Genomic DNA, 20173 nt, shown 5'->3' with positions numbered 1-20173 from the left:
GAAAAACCCTCTCGTCAGAGTCATGCCTGCTGAGCCTCTGGCAGAGCAATTGGGCTCCGGCAGTTGGTGCCCAAAACAGATGAGCGATGTTATTTTGGCTAGGTCAAATAGTGATCTTGTGTAACAAGGTTCTAATCTCATTTTGGACCAAATCTTTATTCATATTCTGGTTGTTAAATGAGTATAACACCAAAGAAATATTAATTTTTACTGATTAGGATAATGGTTAGTTGGAATATTTATCTGAAAATAATGCTAAGAAAGAACAACAGAATAATAATTGATTTAATTAAAAACATCACCCTTCAGCCCCTCTCAGGCCCAGCCCACCAGTAGAGGAAATGTCACAGCAAACCTCAGACCAAACCTCAGAGCAAATACCACTCTTAGTCTACCCTGTGCCAATGCCTAGAATGAAGATACTTTCACCTGTGCCAACTAATCAATTTTCTTTTTTTTTTAAGTTTAAACCTTATTGATTGATTGATTGGCCTTTGGGCCACGCCCAGCAGTACTCAGGGGATATTCCTGGCTCTGCACTCAGAAATAGCCCCTGGCAGGCTGGGGGACCATGTGGGATTTTGGGAATTGAATCAGGTCCCTCCTAGGCTGGCCGAATGCAAGGCAAACACCCTTCTTCTGTGCTATCTCTCCAGCCCCTAATTAATCCAATTTCATAGAGGATGTTACACAGGAGAATTCTACAGAGCCAGTACCAAGACCAGGGAGAGAAGTTTACCCAGTTGAAACCAGGGCCCAGTCTCAAATCACACCAAGGCCAGACAGCATCATTGACACAACTGGCAGAAGCCCAGAAAAACCTGCATCTCCCAAGCATGATACAAATTCTAGCACTTGGGAAAATGAGCCAATAAGTGTATATTCATACTCAGAGTCTGAAAATACTCTCTCAAATAGAGAAAGATCAGAACCTACCAGATCTAAGCCTCGTGAACTGCCTTCATATCAAGGGCTAAAGGTTCTCTGGGCAACTTTCAGAAAGCTTATGCCGGAGATATAGCACAGCAGTAGGACATTTGCCTTGAATGCAGCCGACCCAAGATGGGTGATGGTTCAAATCCGGGCATCTCATATGGTCCCCCAAGCCTGCCAGGAGCAAATCCTGAGTACAAAGCCAGGAGTAACCCCTGTCTGCCACCGTGACCCCAAAACAAAACAAAAACAAAAAGACCTTCGGATTACATCTCTAACCACTGGTCAGACACAGCCTTTTGTCTCCAGCCCAAGGCCTGGGGCATCACTCACATCCCTGAGAAAACAGGAACTTGCAGGAATGTTCAGAATTTAGAACAGGGACCTGAGAGATAACACAGTGGTAGGGCATTTGCCTTGCACACAACCCATCCAGGATGGATAGTGGTTTAAATCTCAGCATCCCATATAGTCCCCTGAGCCTGCCAGGAGCGACTTCTGAGCGTAGAGTCAGGAGTAACCCCTGAGCACCACCAGGTGTAACCAAAAAATTAGAAATAAAAATAAATTAGAACTTAGGACAGGGATATCTGAAATGCAGCTGTGCGTGCAGTGGTGGGCCCATGGCTTCCTCACGCTCGGACCCCACTGAGGGCCCTGCCCATCTCATCTCGTCCACAGCCTTCCAAACATTCCTGGGGAAAGAAGACGTGTCGCGGGAGGTGGCAGAGGTACAGGCCGAGAGCCGCATTCAGAGGAACCTGCGCCTGGTGTCGGTGCTCGAGCTGCTGCGAGATCGGGCTGTGCGCTGGCACGTGCTCACCGTCGTGATCACCATGGCCTGCTACCAGCTCTGTGGCCTCAACGCGGTGAGCAACTCGGACCCGGGCAGAGGGAGGCAGAGCGAGGGCCCTGGGGATGCCAGCTCCCAGGCACCAACCACACGGAGCACGCCCAAGCCTCAGTTTCCTTGTCTGTGAAATGCAGTGATGGGAGGTGGGGGGGGGGAGAAAGAGTCTATGCCCAATGCCCCTGGCTGGCACAGCCTGCCTCCCAGGCCAGGCCCTCTGCATTGGCACAAGTCCTGCTTCTAACAGTCTGGCTTTGTTTGTTTTTCATTTGTTTATTTGGAGGCCATACCTGGCAGTGCTCAGGGATTACTCCTGTCTTTGTATTCATCATTCATTCTTGCCTTTCTGCTCAGGACTCACTCCTGGCTCTATGCTCTCCTAGCTCTGTGCTCAGAGCTCACTTCTGGCTCTGCTCAGATCAGGACTCTTAGTAGGGCTCAGGGGAGTGACCGGAGGGGGTGCAGGGAATGACAGACACCACGTCGACACATGCCAGGCAAACACCTGACCCACTACACTGTCTCTCTTGCCCCAAGTGGTGCCTCTCACCCAGATGAACACTGGAATGCAGAGTCTCTGAGGGGGTTTCCATAACAGCTCTGATTGGGCGGCCTCACCCCTGTTCCATTCCAGCACAATGCAGGAGCCTCAGCTATGCTTCATCCTACGGGGGGGGCCTTGTTCTCAACCATTCCCTCCCAGCCGTTGAGACGAGCCCCTGCTCTCCCCTGCACTTTGTCTGCTTGTCTCAGGGAAGATGAGCTGGCAGACACAGGGACATCTAAGGATGGAATCCCCAGAGGTTCCCCCCAAGTAGCCATATGCATTCTGCTCCCCCAAAACACTCAAAGGCAAAGAATTCTAGGCCCGTCGGGGCTATTCCAGGAACCTGATCATGGCAGGTGCCTTGGGAAAACTGGTGACTGCCAATGGGCCCCAGAACCCCTTGCACATAGGTGCATAGTTGAGATGTGACTTGGAAGCACAGCCCCAAGGCCCCCAGTCACGGTCACTCAGGATGTGGCTGGGCCTAGGAGGGGCAGAGTCTCCCCAAGAGGGGACAGAGAGAGCACAGTGGTAGGACATTTGCCTTGTATGCAGCTGACCCAGGAGAGACCCGGTTCAATTGCCGGCATCCCAAATGGTCCCCGAGCCTGCCAGGGGCAATTTCTGAGTGCAGAGCCAGGAGAGACACCTGACCCCAGAAACCAATCAATCAATCAAATGAAGTTTTAAAAAAAAAAGTTCCCCAAGATAAATTCACTCCTCACATTCCCAGCAGAGAAGTAGGGAGGCTGTTTGCTGTGGAACCTTTCTCTTGTTGGAGAGTATTGTTGGGCCTGTAGCAGGGAATAAGACCTGCCCACCCCTGTTCCCAGAAGGCCCCAAAGTTCTCAGCCCTGAAACCAGCCTACCTGCTCTTTGTCCTCTTAATTATTTCTTTTCCTGTGCAGGAAAGTCTTGGCTTGATGTACACCCGTTTGTCTCTTTTCGCTTTTGTTGCCCAGGCTTTTGGTATTTGCATCCATAATAAATATATTCTTTAATTTTTCCCTTTCTACTGATGGTCTTTATACTTTTGTTTAGTTCTCTTACAGCGAAGAATTTTGTTTTGATGTCCTATTTATCTGTTTCTTTTTTTTTCTTAATCTTTATTGGTTGGTTGGTTTATGGGCCACACCCAGCAGTGCTCAGGGTCACTCCTGGCTTCTGCACTCAGAAATTGCCCCTTGGGGGGCCAAAGAGATAGCAAGGAGGTAGGGCATTTGCCTTACATGCAGAAAGATGATGGTTCGAATCCCGGCATCCCATATGGTCCCAAGTGCCTGCCAGGAGAGATTACTGAGTGTAGAGCTAGGAGGAACCCCTGAGGGCTGTCGGGTGTGACCCAAAAGCCAAAAAAAAAAAAATCACCCCTGGCAGGCTGGGGGACCATATGGGATGCCAAGAATTGAACTGGGTCCCTCCAGGGTCGACTGCATGCAAGACAAACGCCCTACCACTGTGCTATCTCTCCTTTCCCTATTTATCTGTTTCTGCTTTTGCTTTTGTGACTCTTGCTTTGGGGGTTATTACTAAAAATATCATACTCAAAACTATCTCCATGAAGATTTTCACCTCGAGAGATTGTCTTCAAGTTCAAAGACTTAGGTCTTCGAGTCCTACAGCTTAGGGGGTTAAAAAGATGAATTTTTTTTTAGTCCATTTTGAGTTTGGGAAGGTGTCCTCATCATGGTTTCTTGCTGTTGTGTTTTGGGCCATATCCGGTGGTAGTCAGGGGTTACCCTTGGCTCTGCACTCAGAAATTATCCCTGGCTAGCTCAGAAGACCCTAAGGGATGCTGGGGATTGAGTCGAGTGCAAGGCAAACACCTTCTCTGCTGTGCTACCACTCCAGCCTCAAGATCATGATTTTGTTGGATGCCCCTTCCCCCCCCCCAACACCACTGATCAGCGATATCTCCTCCCCATCAAGTGCTCTTGGCTCTGCTGTCTATGATGGGGTGACGGTGTGGGTGGGCTTACTTCTGTTCCCTCTCTTCTAGTCTCTCAGACCACAATTCTGTCTTCCTCTACCAAACTGCTTTCATCACCGGGAGATTAAGTTTCTAAGGTCTCTAGGCTGTCGGGAAGGGTTGACCATGTTTGAATCAGGAGAAATGCTTCCGGGTTGGCCAATTTTACCTGCATAGGCCCTAGAACCAGCAGCCTTTCAAGGCTTTCCCTTTCACCATCATGTCAAACCCTCAGCCTGCACCTGAGCTAAAGAGCATATGGCCCAGAGTCTCTGCCCCCATTCAGCTCCCAGCAACGTACTTAGAGCAGTAACATGAACCCTATCTCTCTGGCCTGCTGATCCCTGGATGTGAAGTGGCAGCTGGTAGGTAAGGTAATCAGTAACACTCACACATTGTGGGTTCAGAGACTCATAAACATAGACTCGTGCTGGTCAGCAAGGACATGGGCTCCTTCAGACTTCCTGCTCAGAATCTGAGAGGCTGACAGGTTACCTGGAACCCACTATTGACTATTTTGAGAGTTTTCTAGTGGATGACAGTGAAGAATAGAGATCTCTTTCTTTCCATGGCCACAAAGTTACCATGATACTCATAAAAAAAAAATTTTTTTTTTGGTTTTTGGGCCACACCCGGCGGTGCTCAGGGGTTACTCCTGGCTGTCTGCTCAGAAATAGCTCCTGGCAGGCACGGGGGACCATATGGGACGCCAGGATTCGAACTAACCACCTTTGGTCCTGGATCGGCTGCTTGCAAGGCAAACGCCACTGTGCTATCTCTCCAGGCCCAATTTTTTTGTTTTTTATTGGGGGGGGGGGTCACACCGAGTGGCACTCAGGAGTTACTCCTAACACTGCGCTCAGAAATCGCTCCTGGCAGGCACAGGGGAACCATATGGGATGCTGGGATTTGAACCACCGTCCATCCAGGATTGGCTGTGAGCAAGGCAAATGCCCTACCACTGTGCTTGCTCTTTCCGACTCCTCACAGCAATTATTATTGCTCAGAATACCCTGTGATATAAAAGGTGTGCTTAAGCTCTACCCATCACATCCACCATCCCCTCAGCATGAAAGAGGGAGGGCAAACAAAATACCTCCTTGCTGAAAGCTTCTTTTAAAGAGACTTTCCAGAATTGCCCCACTAGTGATTCTGTTTTGAGCTCATCATTGCTTGGCACGGTTGGTCACATCATCCCCAATTATGTGGTTTTCTTAGTGAGAATAAGGGGGGGGGGGGACAGTTCAGTGTGCTGAGTGCATGCTTGTGGACTGGAGAGTCAGGTTCAATCCCCGACACCTTCCTGGGCCTCTGAACACTGCCAGAGTCTTGAGAGGATGCTGGAAGGAGTTCCCAAGCTCTCAAAATGAAATAAAAATGACTAATGAAGATGAAGAGTCAGGAAGGAGAAGGAAGGAGGCAGGTGGCTGCTCACAAGACATGCTCCTCACGTGCCTCCAGCCTTAGTGACAAAACTCAGGGTCCCCCCTCCCCAGGCACGCTGTCGGGGTTTGACAGTGAATGCTGGACGCCCCCGCCAACTTCCGCTCCTTCCTCTCTTGCACATCACAGATTTGGTTCTACACCAGCAGCATTTTTACGAAAGCGGGGATCCCTCCCGAGAAGATCCCCTACATCACACTGAGCACGGGGGGCATCGAGACGCTGGCTGCCATCTTCTCTGTAAGTGACTGGGGGTTCATGGCCATACTATACCACAGGGACCCCCACCCAAAGAACATCAGCCTCTTCTCCCCAGAGCCTTCATTTCAGAAGCAGTGCCTGCCTTGCCCGCTGTCCCACACACTGGTGGTGCCTTCTGTCACTTGTGCCAAGCTCCACCTTCTCATGGCTGTGACCCATTGGCTGGATCGTTCTAAAACCATTAGCCCAGTGGGTTATTGCTGCAGATGGCTTAGCGTTGCTAAGCAGAACCTTCATGGGGTCCGGGAACCTTTCACGGAGAGAGAAGCGTGAGCACGAGTGGACGAATATGAAATATGAAATAAATGAGACCACGCAAAAATACATTGTATGGGGACCCTCACCCAAGGGACGAGAGACAAATTTATATTTCAGCCGATGACATTTTATAAGGACAGACTCTGGTATGCAAGGTGTCCTCAAAGAGCAGGAGAGCAGTATAATGGGGAAACAAGCCTTAAATTAACATATTAAAAGACCATTCTTCAGGTGAGAAAGAACTCTGCTGGAGGGCAGTGAAATCAGAACTGGGGATGTTTATGGTTAGCAAAAAGCAGGTTTTTCAAGATACCAGGAGGAGAGAGACAGAGATATTTTTGATGTCTAAGTAGTAGCCGCAAAATAGATTTTTTGGGGGGGGGCGGAAATAATTGTTTACCATCATAGAGCTAGACTCAGAAAAACAAGCTGTTGGTGCCAGGTTATACGAACTAGCCAGCAGGGGATTTTTGGCAGGCTTTTGGTAGTGACATTTCTTTGTAGGAGAGCTGAGTCTGGATTTCTATAGTGGCCAAATAGAGAGAAAAATGTAATGTTACAGCCATGTTGGAATTACCGCCAATGATCCACGCAAAGGGTCAAATGATTGACTTCGCTAAGCGGGCCTTTTGGCAAATAATTCTTTTAGAAGAAGGCACTGCACCAGGGAAGGAACAAACCACGTCTGGTGCATGCTTTCCTTAAATGGGATGTAACAGGTTATTTTCGCCCTCCACTAGTCCCCCCCCAACTTCTGCCATCACATGATGCTTGTGGGGTTGATCATCCTTATTAGCAGCACATCCCCCAGCTAATCTGCACTTTAAATCAAGGCAGGTACTTTTCGTCAAATCAAATTGTTGCATTTGGGGGACTCAGGTTATTTCAGCATAGAAGTGACCAGCGCAGGAGAAAGGCACTGAGGTCTCAGGAGGAGGCATGGGAGGTCACAGAGGCTGATTTAGAATGTCAAGGACTGGCGTGCCCACGGTTCCTTTCTCTGTTTCTTCTTTAGAGCTCAGATGCTTATTCATGACTCCCTGGCCAAACACATACACACACACACACACACACACACACACACACACACACACCACATGAGAGTCCCTGTGGTTCTCACGAGATGATGGTGCCATGGGCCACACATGGGCTCATAAAATCCCATTCCTCTCCTGGGGATTTGACCTTGTCCTAATCAGGTGGCCCGCATTGGAGGTTGTGGACATCAGGCAAGTTTGCTGCTACATCTCTATCTCTGGCAGTTTCTCCAAACTACTACACAGCTCAGGAAGGAGAAAGAACTTTTGTTCAGTCCATCGGGCTAACAGGCAAGATGGAGGGCAACTTGAATAAGTGGCAGTGCCCCCAAAGAAGACATAGCTCAGCCTTTGCACTTTCTCAATCTCCAATACACAAAACAGAACATTTTGGGAGAGAGGGTGGCAGAAGGTGGGAGAATTTAGGGTCTAGAACAGTTTGGCGGGGTGAACGGAAACCAGATATGATTTCTCACTCAGCACCATCCCGGCTGTGTGATATTAGTCAATAAACACAACCTTTCAGAGCTTTGGCTTAAAGTAAGTTTTGGAACCAGGGTACACATTTCTTGTCCTTCTCTGCCCTGTTCTTCCTTTATCTAACATATCCTGGTGTCCTGACTTGGTTCCCATGATCTCAGGATCAAGGTTGACTGTTCCCTGGGTCCCCTTGGCCATAACAACCCTAACCATCTCTGTGAACCCTGCCCAGGGCTTGGTAATTGAGCGCCTGGGACGCAGACCCCTCCTCATCGGTGGCTTCGGGCTGATGGCGTTCTTCTTTGGCACCCTCACGATCACACTGACACTGCAGGTGAGAGGAAGTGGCTGCCGCACAGCCCTGGGGCTGACTTCCTACTTCAGTACACCCTGCCCAGGGGCTTTCCTGGGAGGCTGGTATTGCCCATGATCTGCATGGTTTCCCCAAGGCATGGCAGGAGGAAGAGCTGGTGACCCTCACCAGATTGAGGGGGACATGAGGGTCCAGGATTCCTCTCAGGAGTTGTGTGATCTTGGGCAAGGCACATCCCCTCTCTGACTTTAGCCATGTATGGAACTAAAGGATTGGATGTGCCCTCTGGCCTCACATTGCATCATGGAGCAGGGGAGGGAAGGGTGACACTGCCCCAAGAGGAATTGTTATGGTCATTACATCATTGCCTTGTGGCCACCAGAGGGGCTCTGGAGCTAGGATACTGGATTTGGGAGTCCTGGATTCCCAACTCTTGGCCAGGAAACTTTCTGCAGGTCACTTAGCTTCTCTCATCAGGCCACACTGTTGTCATTCTGCACCTCTGCCTTCCAGCACAGCTTGTTCATGACAAACTGATAAATGAATGAAAGTCGGGGTGGATAGATAGGTGGATGGACAGATGACAGGTCTGGAGGTTGAATGTATGGATAAACAGATATAGACTGATGATTGGATGGGTGGTGATGGACAGACAAATGTATTAAGGGATGATGAAAGAGTGAATAGGGGGCCAGCGAGGTGGCGCTAGAGGTAAGGTGTCTGCCTTGCAACCGCTAGCCAAAGAAGGACCGCGGTTCGATCCCCCGGCATCCCATATGGCCCCCCCAAGCCAGGGGCGATTTCTGAGCACTTAGCCAGGAGTAACCCCTTAGCATCAAACGGGCGTGGCCCGAAAAACCAAAAATTAAAAAAAAAAGAGTGAATAGATGAATGCAGACTAATGAATGGACACATGCATAGATGGATGGTTGTATTAAAGGATGGTGGATAAAAGGATGGATGAATGATGATGGATGGGTGTATGGATAGACTGATAAGAAGACGGGTGATGGGGGCTGGAGAGATAGCATAAAGGTAAGGCGTTTGCCTTGCATGCAGAAGGTCGGTGGTTTGAATCCCGGCATCCCATATGGTCTCCCCAGCCTGCCAGGAGCAATTTCTGAGCAGAGAGCCAGAAGTAATCCCTGAGCACTGCTGGGTGTGACCCTCCCCCCAAAAAAATGAAGATGGGTGATGCATGAGGGTTGGATAGAGGAATGGATGAATGTATAATGAATTGATGTAAGGATGAACGAATTGATGGTGAATAGATGAATGGATTCATCAGTGGATTGGTGGATGGATAGATTTGATAGGAAGATGGGTGAATGTATGCATGGATGATGGATGGATAGATGGGTCCATAGATGGATGGGTAGATGAGTACATAGAGTGGTTGATGGGTGCATAGGGGAATGGATGGCTGGGTGCATAGATCGGATGGCTGGGTGCATTGATGGGTGGGTGTATGGATGGGTGCATAGGTAGTTGAATGAGTGCATAGACAGATGGACAGGCACATAGGTGGACAGATGGCATAGATGGAGGGATGGGCGCATTGATAGACTGATGGGTTGTAAGTGGACCAATGAGTGCATGAGTATAGCAGTGAGCCTGTAACAGCTACCCTAATTTCCTGGGCCTTCCAGCATGGGAGGGTGATTCTCCCATTTCTGCCCCCACCCCCTACTCCATGTTTTACTCTCACCTCCCTAGCCATGCTGTGTCTCTATCAAGCAGAGATGCTCCAATCTCCTACCTTTACCTTCCTTCTGGGCTGACTCAGACTCAGTCTTTTAATATGAGCACCCCTCTCCTCCCTAGAAATCCTGGCCTGGATTCTGAGGCCTTCCCAGAGCACCTGACTCTCTGGCCACAAGCTCATTGTCCCAGAACTGGGGCCTCTCCATCAGCAGTTGTCCAGTTGGCTGGTGTGAAAGCAAATTCCTAAATTTCTTTTATTTTCTTTGTGTGTGTGGTGGGATTGGGAGGGCCACACCCAGAGGTGCTCAGGGATTACTCCTGCCTCTACACTCAGGAATCACTCCTGGCAGGCTCATGGGACCATATGTCATTCCAGGGATCAAACTGCCGATTGGCCACGTGAAAGACAAGTGCCCTACCCACTGTGCTATCACCCAGCCCCTTAAATTCCTGAATTCCTTTCCAAACCCTGAACCAAGCCCCTCCCAGCCAGTAAGACAAATGAGACCCTCCAAATGCATTGAGTGACTTATTTCATTCCCCCAACTCTTCCCAGAATGGCGTGGGGTAGAAACAGTGTTTGATATCTAACACTGATGGCTGATACGTTTCAAATGTTTGTGAGAATTCCTCCTCACACAGCAGACAGGCCTCTCGACCTGTTGTTGATAGTTGTTCCTTCACCACTCAGTATCCACACCTGCTATATGCAGAGGGCAGTGCTGGGTGCTGCTGGTCTCATCCCTTTCCATCCTCCATCTGTACAGTGGGTGTTTGGCTCCTTTACAAGCACTGAGACTGAGACTCAGAGACCTACAGATGCACGGAGGAAGGACTGGGGTGGGGTGGGACATGGGTCCTGAACATGCCACCACCTCTCACCTACTCATGTGCTGCTCCCCGGAAGGACCGAGCCGACTGGATTCCCTACATGAGCATCGTCTGCATCCTGGCCATCATCGCCTCCTTCTGCAGTGGCCCAGGTAAGATGCCCGCAGCCTTCCACAACCAAGGAGGGGCACGTAGCCCCAACATGAGGGAGAGATGGTCCCCTTTCCTTCACTTCCCTATCACAGTCATGGGTGATACTCTTTCTTCTGTGTGCAAGAGGCCAGGGGCATGGCACTTGGAGTTTCATGGGTTGCATTTTACTGGTGGGTTGAAGAGCAGCAAGAAGGGGCCAGAGCTGTAGCATAGCAGGGAGAGCATTTGACTTATACAATGTAGGCCCAGGCCAACCCAGATTCGATCCTCAGCATCCTATATGGTCCTCCGAGCACCACCAGGAGTAATTTCTAAGCGCAGAGCCAGGAGTAACCCCTGAGCACTGGGTATAGCCTAATCCCCCCCCCAAAAAAAAAAGAACAGAAAGGAAAATTACATTGATGCACTCACCCCACACACACACACACCCTCATGCACACACAAGCACATAGGCCTACCTGAGCCCTGAGCAGCTAGCAACAATCCCCTTCCACCCTTCCAGTTCCTGGGAGCTATCAGGCAGAGGTGCAGACTGGAGCAGCCTGTCTGGTCCCCCGTGTCCCCGTTTCCCCCACAGCCCTGAGGTCTGGCGCTTGCCTTAGAAAGGCCAGCTTGGGGTTTACACTAATCCTGGTCTCTGTGGCTGCTGCTGTTGGCTGAGAGTGAGTGCAATGGGGCCTCAGGGATGGGGAGAGAGGGGTTCTGCATTATCTTCCCAGGAATGGGCAGTTCTGAGTCATCCCCAATTGGTCCTGCTTCCCGGGAAAGCCCAGTTTGGCCATTTGCATCTAGCCATCGAGTTGCTTTAGTGGAAGAAACTGGACTTGGATTTTCATGGTTCCCAGAGTATGTACTTGCACCAGCAGACTCAACACATGTACACACGAGCGGTCTCAGCAAGGACACAAAGGAGCAGGCTCAGTGCATGCGCACATGCAACCATGATGATTTTTTTGTTTTGTTTTGCTTCATCCCTGTGTCAGACTCAGCTCCACACTTTGCACTCAGCCTGGAGACTACACTGAGCTGTTCCCCATGCTTGGCACTGGCATCTCCAGAAAAGGCAAAGCCACTACTTCCCCCGACCAAAAAAAATAACACATACACACATGCGCATATACACTCAGCTCCGTGCTTCACCCTGAGGCCCATCATTCAGGCTCTCCCAAAGTATTTTTCCCCCTGCTGTCTCTTCCCTTTGCCCATTTCATGAACACAAGCACCTCCATGAAGCCATCAAGACCATATGAAGCTGGGATGCTGCAGGTCACCTGGAGTACCTGGGGCAAGAAGGGACACGATGTGGTCCAGCTGTCTCCAGAAGGACCTTCCTTGCAAAGCTCAGAGACACTGTGTCTCCCAGAGAAAGGCAGGGACAAAGATTTCCCATCATGGCTGGATCCCCCAGGGGAACCACTGGAGCCAGGGTCCCTAGAGGCAGGGAAGGGGGAGCTGCAGGAGGGGTGCCATGCCCCTCTGTGGGCAATGCAGCTGATATCCTGAGGATATTTCTGGACCGAGCTGGGAAGACCTGTTCCAATACCTGGGAAGATGCCGAACACCTGGGGAGTCGGGGAGAGGAAGCAGCTGGCCAAGCTCCTGTTCAGGCTGAACCTACCCCTCACTCTGCGTTGTGTTGCCACAATTGCTCCATCTTTGGGTGGACATCACAGGCAGACGGATATGGGAGGTGTGGCCCAAGCTCTGCCTAGCTCAGGGCTCCTCTGAAGGTGAGGTCACTATCCATCCCTTCACTGGACACTCGGAACACCTAAGTTCTAGCAGACCCCATGGCTTGTGTTTGTAGCATCCTGTCTACATGGGTGTTGAACATGCATGAGTTGGAGGTCTGTGCTGCCTGAGGGTGCCTCCTGGCTCAGTCTTGCCTGCTGTACCCACAGGTGGCATCCCATTCATTCTCACGGCCGAGTTCTTCCAGCAAGCTCAGCGGCCCGCTGCCTTCCTGGTGGCAGGCACCATCAACTGGCTCTCCAACTTCACCGTGGGCCTGCTCTTCCCTTTCATCCAGGTACTGGCCAAGACTCAGCTGACAGACAGCAGGGCAAGGCTTGGGCTCAGCTTGAGACCCACCCAGTCTGGTCCCTTCTCTCTCAACTAGAAGCTGCCATCCTTGGCCCAAGATTGGCCTTGATGATGCTTTGGTCTCCTCCCTCATGTCCTTCCTGCCATCACGTCCAGGAGCTCCCCTAAATGCCAAGAGGCTGGCCCAGAAAGAAAGAAAGAAAGAAAGCCCTCAAATCCAGCCTCCAATCAATCTCCAGCCAACAGCCTACATATATATTTTTTTGTTTTTGTTTTGGAAATCACACTAGCAGTTCTCAGGGGTTACTCTTGGCTCTGTACTCCTGGCAGGCTCAGAGGACAAGATGGGATGTTGGGGAGTGAACCTGGGTTGTCCACATGCAAGATAAACATCATCCCTGCTGTCTCATCACCAGGACCCCTGTTTTGTTGTTTAATGAAGACAGTCATTTTCCTCCTCTTGGTCAGGGGCTGAAGGGACTTCTCTGTATTCACATGACCGAATTTTGTGCCTCATCCCGGAGACCCCATGTTCTATAGATCCCACACCCCATGTGAGGCTTGAGCCAGAAATAGGGAGAGGTGAGGTGGGGCCCTTACAGACTCTATCCAGAGGCAGTTTCCGAGCTAGTTGGGTGAGTGTCCATATGCCTCACTTTTCTCTATGTTTTTCCACAGGAAAGTCTGGGCACTTACTGTTTCCTGGTCTTCGCCAGCATCTGCCTGGCTGGTGCCATCTACTTCTATTTCATCCTTCCCGAGACCAAGAACAGAACCCAGGCTGAAATCAGTCAGGCGTTTGCCAGAAGGCGCAAGGCAAAGACCCCTGAGGAGAAAATCAACCCCATGACCCCCGATGACAAGATGACCAACGGGTCAGAGCCAGGCTCCTCCCCGGCTCTGGATAACTACACCAATAATGAGCTTGTATAAATGGACTACGCATGGACAGGAACCCCAAGACTTTCTTTCCATAGCTGGTGGAGAGCACGTACACAGGAGCCAGGCACTAAATTATAGTGAACTATTGTAAATAAACCTCGGCTGATCTGTCTGACCCCACATGTTTCCAGGTTTTGGGGTAAACCCCCACAACCCTGAGTCTTCCCGGAACCGCCAAGAATGCCCTAATATTCGTGAAGACTCAGCTATCTTCTGTATTGACAGCCCTGCCTCCTTCATGATTGAATTCGTGGTCCCTGGATGAAGTGGCAGAGATGAATGTACATATTTCCTCAGAAGACATCAGAGCCCTAATGGAGGCCTGCATGGGCTGGAACCCAAGGGGCTGTCCACCCTCCATGGTCTTTGCTGTACCCACAGGCCCAGGGGTCTCAGGAGACCTGAATTCCAAATGCAAGTGTCCAGAATCCAGCAGTAGAGACTCGCACCTTTTAATAAATGCCTGTTACCAATTCCTCTGCCTGGTGGGTCTCAGGTCTGGGGAGATCCTGGTAGCAGCCCAGGATCCTTCGGGGTTAGTTTCTAGAGGGGCAGGTCCCTGGGGCTTCTGTCCTGAAATGGTCTTGACATCAAGGTCTGAATATGCTCCCAGAGGACACAGAGACGAGCTATCTGTGAAGTAGATCTTACATGACTCCTGGGTCTTCACCTTGAACCTCTTCCTTGGGAAGCAGATTTCAGATGAGTTGGAGGTGAAGCATAGGCTTGGTGGGAAGGGAATGGCCAGTGATCAGGGGTGTGGGAGTGAAGGCTCAGCCAGGGTACAGGACAACAAAGAAGTCATCTCTGCCCTTCTTGGCGGGTTCAGCACTCCCCACTTTCGTAGGGGAAGGACTATGGTGGGGTGAGTCATAAGCTGGAGACCAAAACAGGTTCCAAGGCATCTTGGGCTCCTTGGAGTCCTGGGGCTCCAGATGCAAAGTGGGATTAAGAACTTCTAGGAGGGGACTGGTGCCAAAGCACAGTGGAGAGGGCTTTTGCCTTGCACACAGGCCACCTGGGTTTGGTTCCTGGCATTTCATATGGTCCCCTGAGCTTGCCAGGAGCGATTTCTGAGTGCAGAACCAGGAGGAACCCCAAAGTACTGCCAGGTGTGGTGCAAAAACAAAAACTTCATAGGAACCAAGTTGATGGCACCTTTCTGGGTGTGTGTGGCAAGTCAGAGCTGTGTGTGTGTGTGTGTGTGTGTGTGTGTGTGTGTGTGTGTGTGTGTGTGTGTGTGTGTGTGTGTGACAGAGAGAGAGACAGAGAGAGACAGAGAGAGAGATGCTTTGGAGTCAGATTCCTGCATGCATGAAAGGAAGAGTGGGGTGCTCATGTCCCTCAGAAAGGATCACCAAAGAGGTTTCTGTCCACACAGGCACAATTTGCTAATAACCTGTTTGTTTGTCTGTCTGGTTTGTTTCCTTGTTTAAACTGGAAGAGCTGCCTCCAGATATACTCAGAATTGTAAAATAAAAACAAAAATCCAAGAGTTGGGGAGACTGCCCCCAGCACCGTGTTTCTAACTCCTTAGGCAGATGGCTCTGATGAAGCAGGGTAGCAGCAAAGAAATAAGCCAGTGAGTTAAAGATGCATTGGAGTTAGTTTGCTTTTGCCTTATGACCTCTTCCTCCCTCTCTCTCTCTCTCTCTCTTTCTCAGGTGCTCTCTCTGCAAAGCCTAAAGCCAGACCCCTTTCTTTTTTTTTATTTGAAACTTTTTTTTCTTATTTAAACATCTTGATTACATATATGATTGTGATTAGGTTTCAATCATGTAAAGAACACCCCCTTCACTAGTGCAACATTCCCACCACCAATGTCCCAAATCTCCCTCTAACCCACCCCACCCCCACCTGTACTCTAGACAGGCTTTCCAGTTCCCTCATTCATTCACATGATTATGGTAGTTCTTTGTGTAGTTATTTCTATAACTGCACTCACCACTCTTTGTGGTGAGCTTCATGAAGTGAGCTGGAAGTTCCAACCCTCCTCTCGTTGTTTCTGAGCATTGTTGCAAAAATGACTTTTATTTTTCTTAAAACCCATAGATGAGTGAGACTATTCTGCATCTCTCTCCCACTGACATATTTCACTCAGCATGATAGATTCCATGTACATCCATGTATAGGGAAATTTCATGACTTCATCTCTCCTGATGGCTGCATAATATTCCATTGTGTATATGTACCACAGTTTCTTTAGCCATTCATCTGTTGAAGGGCATCTTGGTTGTTTCCAGAGTCTGGCTATTGTGAATAGTGCTGCAATAAATATAGGTGTGAGAAAGGGGTTTTTGTATTGTGTTCTTGTGTTCCTAGGGTATATCCCTAGGAGTGGAATAGCTGGGTCAAATGGGAGCTCAATTTTCAGATTTTGGAGGAATCTCCATATCGCTTTCCATAGAGGTTGGACTACATGGCATTCCCACCAGCAGTGGATAAGCGTTCCTTTCTCTCCACATCCCTGCCAGCACTGATTGTTCTCATTCTTTGTGATGTGCACCAATCTCTGTGGTGTGAGATGGTATCTCATCGTTGTTTTGATTTGCATCTCCCTGATGATAAGTGATGAGGAGCATTTTTTCATGTGCCTTTTGGCCATTTGTATTTCTTTTTTTTATCAAAGTGTCTGTTCATTTCTTCTCCCCATTTTTTGATGGGATTAGATGTTTTTTTCTTGTAAAGTTCTATCAGTGCCCTGTATATTTTGGATATTAGCCCCTTATCTGATGGGTGTTGGGTGAATAGTTTCTCCCACTCAGTGGGTGACTCTTGTATTCTGGGCACTATTTCTTTTGAGGTCCAGAAGCTTCTCAGTTTAATGTATTCCCATCTGTTGATCTCTGCTTCCACTTGTTTGGAAAGTGCAGTTTCCTCCTTGAAGATGCCTTTAGTCTCAATGCCATGGAGTGTTTTACCGACGTGTTGTTCTATATACCTTATGGTATCAGGTCTGATATCAAGATCTTTAATCCATTTGGATTTTACCTTCGTACATGATGTTAACTGGGGGTCTATGTTCACTTTTTTGCAAGTGGCTAACCAGTTCTGCCAGCACCACTTGTTGAAGAGGTTTTCCCTGCTCCACTTAGGATTTCTTGCTCCTTTGTCAAAAATTAGGTAATTGTATGTCTGGGGGACAATGTCTGAGAACTCAAGCCTATTCCACTGATCTGAGGGTCTGTCTTTATTCCAATACCATGCTGTTTTGATAACTATTGCTTTGTCGTACAGTTTAAAGTTGGGGAAAGTAATGCCTCCCATTTTCCTTTTCCCTAGGAGTGCTTTAGCTATTCAAGGGTGTTTATTGTTCCAGATGAACTTCATAAGTGTTTGATCCACTTCTTTGAAGAATGGCATGGGTATTTTTAAGGGGATCACATTAAATCTATATAATGCTTTGGGGAGTATTGCCATTGTAATGATGTTAATCCTGCCAATCCATGATCAGGGTATGTGTTTCCATTTCCGTGTATCCTTTCTTATTTCTTGGAGCAGGGCTTTATAGTTTTCTTTGTATAGGTCCTTCACGTCTTTGGTCAAGTTGACTCCAAGATATTTGAGTTTGTGTGGCACTATCTACCACGAGCCAATGGCAAATATTATCCTCAATGGAGAAAAACTAAAAGCCTTTCCTCTAAATTCTGGTACAAGACAAGGCTGTCCGCTCTCACCACTCCTCTTCAACATAGTACTGGAAGTTCTTGCTATAGGGATCAGGCAAGAAAAAGATATAAAGGGAATCCAGATAGGAAAGGAAGAAGTCAAGCTCTCATTGTTTGCAGACATGATACTCTACTTAGAAAACCCTAAAGACTACCAAAAAGCTTTTAGAAACAATAGACTCATATAGCAAGGTGGCAGGCTACAAAATTAACACACAGAAATCAATGGCCTTTTTATACACCAATAATGATAGGGGAGAGAAGGAAGTCAAGAAGGCAATCCCAGACCCCTTTCTTTATGCAAACCAAGTCCCAAATCCAGGAAAGGGGTCAGGAAGGAGGTCAAGTCAGATACAAAGCAACTATCCAGTGGGTTTTTACATACCAAAAGAAAAGGTTAGGGAAAAAGGAAGTTGGAGGAAAATCTTTGTTTACATTTTTATCTAGATTCACCTTACACAGGACCTGTGCAAACTTCTCAAACTTGTTTCCTATGTCTGTGGCCTTTCAAGAGATGAGAATAAAACTCCCAGAATATCGGGGCTGGAGTGGTGGCGCAGAACAGTAAGGCATCTGCCTGCTGGCACTAGCCTAGGACGAACGGAGGTTTGATCCCCCAGCGTTCCATATGGTCCCCCAAGCCAGGAGCAATTTCTGAGTGCATAGCCAGGAGTAACCCCTGAGCATCACTGGGTGTGCCCCCCCAAAAAAAATTAAATAAAACTCCCAGAATATGAGGGACTACACTGCTTGCGATGTGAGGCCCCACTATAGACAAGTGTTCTTGGTGGGGCAGTGCTCATGATCAGGAGAAACTCAGTATTGCATCTGGGCCTGCTGAGTTAATTTTCACCCTGGGCCCTTCACTTCTGCATCAGGAAGCACAATGTGAAAAAAATATGTCTTTGCAAAGACTGAAGCTCAGAAAGGTGAAGCAGGAGACCTACCCCTGGTCACACAGCTACTTCCTGACTCCAAGACCAGGTGCTTCCCCCTGAGTTCCCCCACTTTGCCCTCCAAAGTCTTCCCGAAGCCTCAGTTCAAGGGAGGTCAAAACTCAGCACAAACCTCCGATTCCAACACTGGTTGAATCAAATCATTCATGCAAATTATTATTCTGGAGGTGCTTTCAACCTCATCACTCCAGAAATAGAGCTCCGTTCCACAAATATTTATTAATCAAACGCCAGGTGCTGTGCTTTTTCTTTTTTTTGCAGGAAGCGAGACATGGTGGCTTGGTTGACTAACAATAAAATTATCCCCAAAGAGAAATTGATTGAACTGTCCTTGATAAGCTGGTTTCAAAGGAAAGACAGGCAAACTAAGACATATTTGCACTTCATTGGCTTCTGTTAACCAACAGTCACACCTAGATCTAATGGCAATAATATGCTCTCAGTGGGAATGTTTCAAGCATCAAATATTTATGGAATTAGGGGGCTCAGAGAGATAGCACAGTGGTAGAGCGTTTGCCTTGCCCATAGCTGATTCAGGACAGACGGTGGCTCAAATCCCGGCATTCCAGATGGTTCCCTGAGCCAGCCAGGAGTGATTTCTAAGCACAGAGCCTGGAGTAACCTCTGAGTGCCACCCGTGTGACCCAAAAAACTAAAAAAAGAAAAAAAAATGTTCAGGAATCAAACCTTCCCTTCTCAGTACAAATTGCAGAGGGGGGAATGACTGGACGTAGTTGGGGGATCTTTTGTTGTTGTTGTCATTGTTAAGCATCCCAATCAATATTTTCTTTTTATTTCAAGTGAATGCAAATAGCAGCTCCAACATTTCTGTTAAGATGCATTCCTTTGCTTCCCATTGTCACCAGTGAAAAAAAGCCTATTTTTTGTTGATGCTGTTTTGTTTTTTTAGGCCATGCCCCATGCTGCTCGGGCATTACTCCTGTTGAACTCAAGGGACTGCATGGGATGTTGGAGATGGAAATGAGGTCAGCCATGTGCAAGGCAAAAGCCCTCCATGCTGTGCTATCGCTCCTGCCCAAATGGGAGAGGTTTTACAAAGGAAATAGTCACACTCTTCAAAGTCCTTCAGAAAAAATATGATTTGGGGCTAGAACGATGGCACAGTGGGGAAGCTATTTGCCTTGCATGCAGCAGATAAGGGTTCAATCCTCAGCATCCCATAGGGGCCCCCTTAACATGGCCAGGAGTGATTTTTGAGTGCAGAGCCAGGAATAACCCTCGAGCACCATGAGGTGTGGCCCAAAAATGAAAGAAAGGAAGGAACGAGGGAATGAAGGAATGAAGGAAGGGAGGGAAGGAGGGTGGAAAGAAGGAAGGAAGGAAGGAAGGAAGGAAGGAAGGAAGGAAGGAAGGAAGGAAGGAAGGAAGGAAGGAAGGAAGGAAGGAAGGAAGGAAGGGAGGGAGGAAGGAAGGAAGGGAGGAAGGGAGGAAGGGAGAAAGGAAGGAAGGGAGGAAGGGAGGGAGGGAGGGAGGAAAGGAGGGAGGGAAGGAAGGAGGGAAGGAAGGAGGGAGGGAGAGGAATGTTGCTCACCTGGGGTCTCCAGGGGCTATCCCAACCCCATAATCTTAGGCACTGCTCATGTTTATGAGATATGGGAACAAATCGAGAAGGATTTCCCACTTTATTAAAGCCACACTGGGCTGAAAGCACATCCACACAGCTCTAGAGAAAGCAAGAGAGAAGAAAGTTCCCCCAAAGCCATTCACCCTGAGCACGAGCTTTCAACCAGGGTTGCAAACCACACGCAATGACATCACCAGCCC

The 20173-nt window shown here is 48.7% G+C and overlaps 1 protein-coding gene across 2 annotated transcripts in view; it reads left to right on the top strand.

Moving 5' to 3' along the window:
• The window catches only part of SLC2A9 (solute carrier family 2 member 9), a 47142-nt gene extending 32928 nt beyond the window's left edge, over window positions 1-14214 (top strand). For both annotated transcript variants that reach the window (XM_049789794.1, XM_049789793.1), the window contains exons 7-12: window positions 1615-1802; window positions 5872-5982; window positions 8011-8112; window positions 10703-10778; window positions 12681-12808; window positions 13501-14214. In XM_049789794.1, coding sequence (XP_049645751.1) covers window positions 1615-1802; window positions 5872-5982; window positions 8011-8112; window positions 10703-10778; window positions 12681-12808; window positions 13501-13755 — 860 coding nt within the window. In that variant the 3' untranslated portion in view covers window positions 13756-14214. The remainder of the gene's footprint in view (window positions 1-1614; window positions 1803-5871; window positions 5983-8010; window positions 8113-10702; window positions 10779-12680; window positions 12809-13500) is intronic.
• Window positions 14215-20173: the final 5959 nt, after the last annotated feature.

Source organism: Suncus etruscus, chromosome 16 (genome assembly GCF_024139225.1).
Source record: "Suncus etruscus isolate mSunEtr1 chromosome 16, mSunEtr1.pri.cur, whole genome shotgun sequence".
NCBI lineage: Eukaryota > Metazoa > Chordata > Mammalia > Eulipotyphla > Soricidae > Suncus > Suncus etruscus.
Note: the sequence above shows the minus strand (reverse complement) of the source record. Positions and strands in the feature narration are given on the sequence as shown.